The sequence below is a fragment of the Papaver somniferum genome, chromosome 3 (assembly GCF_003573695.1).
Source record: "Papaver somniferum cultivar HN1 chromosome 3, ASM357369v1, whole genome shotgun sequence".
Taxonomy (NCBI): domain Eukaryota; kingdom Viridiplantae; phylum Streptophyta; class Magnoliopsida; order Ranunculales; family Papaveraceae; genus Papaver; species Papaver somniferum.
Window position 1 is genome coordinate 96,998,784 of NC_039360.1, and position 6,645 is coordinate 97,005,428.

The 6,645-nt window shown below is 37.4% G+C and overlaps 1 protein-coding gene across 14 annotated transcripts; it reads left to right on the top strand.

The window, feature by feature from the left end:
* Positions 1-480: 480 nt before the first annotated feature.
* Positions 481-4,515, top strand: LOC113356911 (chaperone protein DnaK-like). 14 transcript variants are annotated; one of them, XR_003363300.1, is made up of 9 exons: positions 481-804; positions 908-1,014; positions 1,412-1,544; positions 1,655-1,792; positions 1,876-2,319; positions 2,490-2,570; positions 3,083-3,313; positions 3,423-3,491; positions 3,726-4,515. XR_003363300.1 is itself a non-coding variant. In XM_026600147.1 (6 exons), the coding sequence occupies exons 2-6, from the start codon at positions 1,003-1,005 to the stop codon at positions 3,128-3,130; spliced, it is 432 nt and encodes a 143-aa protein (XP_026455932.1). In that variant the 5' UTR covers positions 481-804; positions 908-1,002; the 3' UTR covers positions 3,131-4,515. The 14 variants fall into 14 exon arrangements, 2 of the variants coding, with proteins under 2 accessions (XP_026455932.1, XP_026455933.1); XR_003363296.1 differs by lacking the exon at positions 1,876-2,319 and having other exon boundaries at positions 1,635-1,792; positions 3,083-3,491; positions 3,726-3,805; positions 3,924-4,515; XR_003363297.1 differs by lacking the exon at positions 1,876-2,319 and having other exon boundaries at positions 1,635-1,792; positions 3,404-3,491.
* The last annotated feature ends 2,130 nt before the right edge of the window (positions 4,516-6,645 follow it).

Here is a 6,645-nt window from a genome sequence, read left to right on the forward strand (position 1 = left end):
ACGACTAAGCTCAAGTACTTATCCCGTTTACTGGAAAATCACCATCCAGTACTTACTGCGGAACATGAATGTCCCTCACTAAGCAGGGGACTTAATGTTGATTATGGATTTTCGACAAAGGATAAAATCGTAAAATCGTGATACTGCATGTTTCTGGCCCGGCTTCAAGAATGTATGTCACTAGTGGAAAATGGGTTATTCGCGACATAATGAAACGACACAGACTAAATACGGCAACATTACAATGTATGGACCGCGTCGTTGATTAGAGTCAAAATGTTGTTCTGTAAGGACTTTTGTTGACTTAGACAACAACACTTATTGTTTGTTGTTGACTAAAGTCAAGACATCGTTCCTTTAGGACTTTGGTTGACTTATCCAACGACGTGTGAATAGTATTCTTTCTGTGGAAGGATATCCCACTTAAACCTTATCTATTTGAATGGAGAGAGAAACCTTACATTTTTCTTTTTTTTTTTCTCCGCCTTTCTCTTTCTTCTCCCCCTCACCTTTGCAGCTCTCTTTCTCCTTCTCCCTCACCTTCACAGATGAAGTTGTTTTCTATTTCTTCTTCATCTCATCAGCACGGCGACCACCACCAACACCTGATTCCTCCTCTTCTCACTTTTCTTTCTTTTCTCACCAATAGTTGAAGAATCATTACGAGAAATAAAACCCTGGCTGTCTTCTACAAACTAAACAACAAATCGAAGAAAATACATCATTTTATTTAATCTTTATCCAGTTTCTTCGATCTACAAACCTAATTTGATATTTCCTATGCAAGATTTGGGTCGGAATTAGGTACTCATATTTCACTGTTAGAAATTTTCAATTTATTTTTCCCCAATTTTTGTCTTTGTTTTTTTAGTGAAATTAAAATCTCTTTTGATTTTTTGTATTGTAGAAAAGATCAGATTAGATGTTTTATAGACGGGAGAAGAAGAATAAGAAGATTTAGAGGTGGGTTTTGGCGATGGTAATGATGAAGAATACTTATCCATGGTTGAACAGGTATTGCATCTCATTATTATCACCATCTTCATCCATCTCATTTCTTTTATTTTGTTTGGTTGTTAAAACCCTAACCTGTGTATACTGGGTTTTGATTCAGGGCTCAAAGTGTTTATTTTATGTTTTAAGTTTGTAGATCCTCTGAATTCACTACTGATTTTAATTGGGTTTGTAATTTTTGATGTATACACACATGTAAGGCAGATGGTACCAGAAGAAAGCTTGTATCTTTGAGTGTATTGAGGTTTTGCAGCTTGGCGTTTTTAGATTGAGTGGTTAATGGTTTACTTATGCTTGTGCTCATGTTTTATATTGTGATTTCATTGTATTTTGGTGTTATATTTTTTTTGGTTTTGCATTCTAATGAAATTGAAATTGTTCTTCTTTCTGCTTGCAGGTCTTGAGAAATCTTGTGGATGATGCATCAATGAGCCTAGCTACTGCTTCTTCTTTGGCCTATGGGTTGGAGAAGAAAGACAACCGAACTTTCCTAGTGTTTGATCTTGATGGTGGTATCTTTGATGTTTCAGGTACTTTATTATTCAAATTTTGAAGTGCAGTTGTGCAATTTATTTTGTCATAGGGGTGCATGTAATTTCAGTATCCGCATCTTTTGACGGGTTGTGTTTTGTGGCGTCAGCTCAGTGGTATGGTGGATGAAAGTCCTGCTCAGGAAGCTAGTATAAGCGCATTTACTGGGGAAAGTTCAGATTCTATTGTTGACGTTAATGTTAAGACCTTGGATCCACAAATCTATACATTCCGAGTTGAGAAAATTGTAAGCTTGTTTATTCATGTTTTTGACTGTAGTGTTGGTTTAGCTGATCATTTTTTACATAGTTCAATGCTGACAAATTGCAGATGATTGTCCAAGGAGAACACAGCTAAGACAACTAGTGTGCCAGTTGAGCAGCAATGTCTTATTTTTAGGGGAAATATTTTGAAGGACAATCAGTGCCTCTCAAAATATCGTATCCTAACATGTTCATGTTTCAGAACTTCGATTTGAGTAGTACTTATTTGCAATGACCAAGGATCAAGGTCTCACATATTTAATTTGTGATTTTAGAACTGTTGCCTCTGCATCACTAAATTGATATTGTCTTAAAAGATTTAGCAAACTGACTTACTACCTTAGCAATTTGTTTTTCTATTCTGAGAAATAGTATGAGAAATCGACACCCTAATAGGGTTGGATCGATCCATCAGAGAGATGAGCGAACCAATGAGAGAATAAATTAGTCTACTCGCAAATGACTTTATTTTGTTGATATGAAATGATCCCACTACTGCTGCTCCGATCAGGTTGGTCAAGTTTCACATAACGTAGTTCTTGGAACGTTTAATCTTGGGGACCAAAGTGAAAATGGTGTTCCTAACTTTAGTCGGGCATAAAACTCTTTGGTCATTGGGCTTATGCCTTCTATTGTTGATTCATTTTGATTTATGCTTCAAAATATCTGTCTCTTCTGTAGATTGTTGACGCTGTTTTAAATTCTATTGGGCTTGGGAGCCAGATCCCTATGGGCGCAACAAACACATCATCCAGTGTGCCTGTGAGAAACTTTTTTTTTCATTTATGAAGTAGAGATATTTATTGAGCCGTTGACTGAGCAATTTTTTAGCCAATTTTCGTTATGTGCTTTTAACCAAGTTATTTTTTTGGCTTTCTCGGAGCTACGACCCTAGATTATTTTGGTTCTTGGTTTGCAAAATTAATAAGTTTGCTTGCTAGATAGCGGAAGCATATTCACTGTAGAGTTGTGCTTGTTCCATTCCAGATTCATCATGCATCCCAACATTCTTAACTGAGCTTCTTCATCATATTTGACATGATTTTATCCATTGGCCAATAGATCTATGCATGGTAGATTCAAAATGGAACTGTAATTTGATGAATTGCTTGTAATGTTAATGACGAGAAAAGCTAGCTAGCAGTGGCTTAGCAATTAGCATTCTCCCGAAAGAAAGAATATCTATCAACGAATTATTATGCACTTATGCAGTATAAGATCTTTCATTGTAACTTGATCATGACATTTTGATTTATTTTTCTCTTCTTTTGCAGCTAAGTGACATCCTATTGGCAGAATTTGGAGTAGCTCTTGCAGTGTGAGTGCACAAGATTCTTCAGTAAACAAGACCTCGAGTAGGCACGCAAAAGCAAGTGCATATGTCCTCTGAAACTTCGTTGGAGGCTACCCTTCCTGCTCTTTTATGCTAAGGTGTCTACATGTTCTGATCACCATGAAGTAAAGCCTGCATAGTATGAATAAGTATGTCAGTTGGCTCTGTTAAGGTGCTGCCCTTTTATCCATCATATTTTCACTTGTCTGTTTGTTTTAGTTTGTGGAAAGTACTCTTACTGTTACTGGATTGTGCTGATCAGAAAGTTGTTGAATTTTAAGTTGCAAGGGTGCAAAATGAAACTAAAGTGATGACTACAGAGAGTGGAACGTAACTTGGGATGGCATGAGGTAAGCATCGTTAGTGTTCTCTTCTAGTTTCCTGCAGTAGTCATAAGACTCATAACCTTCCGAGTCTTTCCAGACAGGAACTTATGTTACTACATTGCGTTTTTCAAATTTCTAACATTTAGACATTCATCTATATCCTCCATGTTGGTTTCTATGCAAATTATGATTAAGACCCTAGCAGATAGGCATTAAAATTTTTGATAACCGAGGTTACGTCGCAACCACAACATGTAGGTCGTAGAGCAAAGCCTTACGATCACAAGGCGAACATTTTCAGTTTCACAATTGTGTTGTAGGAGATGCTAACTAGAAAGGTAAAAACTCTAGTAAAATTTTGTTTGGAAACTGAACTTGGCGAAAATTCTTGAGTAAAATATACACTTCACTTCAAATATACAGTTTTACTAATTGTTACCATTTGCCCTGTAACAGGCAGCTTCTTTACGAGTACTTATCATACTTATCATGCCTACGGTTTTCATTGCCTATATATGGTTTATTTGTTCGTCTCAATGAAGTCACTACGTAAATGTTGTTGCTGTTATTGTCTTGATGATGGGTCTATTAGACCACCTCCGTGTATATTATTATCCACTAGTAATGGATACCTTCATGGATGCCGTCACTCTCTTCCCGATGGTCTCATGAGGGTTGCTGATGTCATGGTTGATGGTGAGATCGTTGTTGCTGCTGGATAAGGAAATGTCGGAAAGGGTTGTGCTTCTACAGGATCTTCTCTCAAGCAAGCCGGTGCCAAGGTCCTAATGACTGAACTTGTGGTTGAAATTTTTAGGACTTGTTGTATCACTTCTCTTTAAGAAACCTTAATTATAGGGAGTTGAATCCTTTTTTTTATGGTTTTGGACTAAATTTATGAGCACAGTTCAATGTAATGGAGCTGTCATTTGGTATTAGATGATTTAGGTTTTATTTGGAACTTGAATTTGAATTTTAGTATTAATTGTCATTTGAATTTCACTTGAATTTGAAAATTTTAGTAATTTTATTTGAATTTGAATTGTCATTTGAATTTCAGTGCAATTTGAGTTTCATTTTAATATAATTTGAATTTGAATCGGAACTATTTCAGCCAAGTTAGAATAATTGGAGTCACCCAATCAAATCTGACTTATTTTTTAATATTAAAATAAATCAAATCAACGATGTAATCAAGGTGTCGTGCATAGCGGCGCTCTGAAAGCATCGTAATTAAAGGGCAACCGGATAGTGTCGTTCTAGTGTCGTTCCAGAAAGACACTGAATCTACAGCACTTTCAGTAGCAGTCCGAAAGTGCCGTTTAACTCGTTATAACGACACTATCTGACTATCTTAAATCGGCTGTTTTCCACTAGTATGTGACAATTCATATTTTATGATCCGTGAACCATTTCACGATCTCTGATTGAGGGAACTTCCTCTCAGAGCTATGATGAATATGTTTCTCGAAAGGCCTCTCAGCTGAGCTTTCGATGCTTCACACATTTCATCATCACCTCTACATAGAATCAAAATGATTGGGCGGCTCCTAGACATATTGCATGCTAGTATAGATCATAGCACCTTCACAACGTCACGCTGCTCGTTGTTCCCTGACTATGTAGAGAGACCGTGTATAGAATCTCTTAATGATTGGGAGGCTCCTAGACATATTGTATACTAGTATAGAGCCTAACGCCTTCAGGACGTCACGCTATTTGTTGTTCCCTGACTATACACCCCCTCAGAACGAGTATGATGCTTCAATAATCTCATATCTCAATTCTGCAAATAGGTTAATTCTACCGTGTCATTTGTCAATTGAATTCCTAGAAAATAATATATTCTATCTCATTACTCTGTTTCATGGCTGATCCTCAGCTGGATTCCATGGATTAGTAATAGATACTCAACTCATTTTAATACTCCGTTTCATGAATTATTCTCAGCTGAATTCCATGAATTAGTAATAAATATTCACTGACGGAGCATCTGGGACACCACCGAGTAAGCCCCTAGAAAATGGTGCGAGTGTACTTAGCAAATAATGCACAAACGAGCACCCGAACGCACGAACGAGCATTCAAAAATATGGACGAACGAGAAAACCTGTGCAAAATGGGGAGGAAAATAATATCAATAAAATAATAAAGAGGCGCCTAAGGGGACCGGGCCCACCGGCCGGCCGGTCCCGCACCTCTTTCCATTATTTTATATTATTTTGTTATTTTTCCTCATCTCATGAAGACTCCTTCATTTGAGCAAACTCCCTCGTTTGAGCAAAACTCTTAGTTTCTCCATATTTTCCTTCAAACGATGAAAAAATAGGGAAAGATGTCACGGGACCGGGCCACCTAGCCGGTTGGCCATGCCCTAGTCGTGACCGGTCCCAGACCTTACAATTCCTTATTTTCTCATATTATTATTTCCTTCATCTCATGAAACTCCATCGTTTGAGCGAAAACCCTAGTTTTTCAATATTTTCTCGAATATTGCTGAAACCATGAAAAAACCAAAAAGTCAAAGGGTCACATGACCGACTAGGCTTCTCACATCAAAAATTAAAATATTATTATTTTAATATCTTCAAAACTAATTAAAAAAGAGCTACTTTTAAATTTATGCAAAACAAACAACGAAAATTATACAAAGCTTTTGGTTGGTAACCTAGCAACAAGCTGGGCTCCAACACCTTTTTTGAATAACAACGCCTAATCTATGAAAAATAAAGCTATCAAAACCACTACTCGCGTCGTTACTAACTAACCAATTCTTCAGACGCTTGAAAAAACACAAAGTATCCTCACCCAACTCTCCTAGAGTAGAGAAAGCCAAAACACTCAATCCATGGCCATGTGAAATATTGGTCGCACGAGCAAAGTTCTACTTGCTCATTCGAGCAAAATTGAGAGTTTCAGTCAAAATCAAACTCTCCTGAAAATCCAAAATATTGCTCAAACGCACACCAGAAAATACCAAAACTCTCAGGACTGAGACACGGGAAGTATGGTGACACGGGGATGCCACCTTAACCGACCAAGGTCGGCCCTTAGGCTTGCAAGGAGCCGGTCCCACACTCTTTCATAATTTTGACCTAATTAGCTCTCAACAGTTCATATTGAGTCCAAACTCTCTCCAACCAACTTGGAATTTGCTCAATTGACCACCAGATGGTCC

Bases quoted from the DNA above. Each gene is read 5' to 3' on its own strand.
- LOC113356911 (XM_026600147.1), top strand. The intron at 1,793-2,489 runs GTAAGCTTGTTT...TCTCTTCTGTAG, and splicing joins CATTCCGAGTTGAGAAAATT to ATTGTTGACGCTGTTTTAAA. The intron at 2,571-3,082 runs GTGAGAAACTTT...CTTCTTTTGCAG, and splicing joins ACACATCATCCAGTGTGCCT to CTAAGTGACATCCTATTGGC.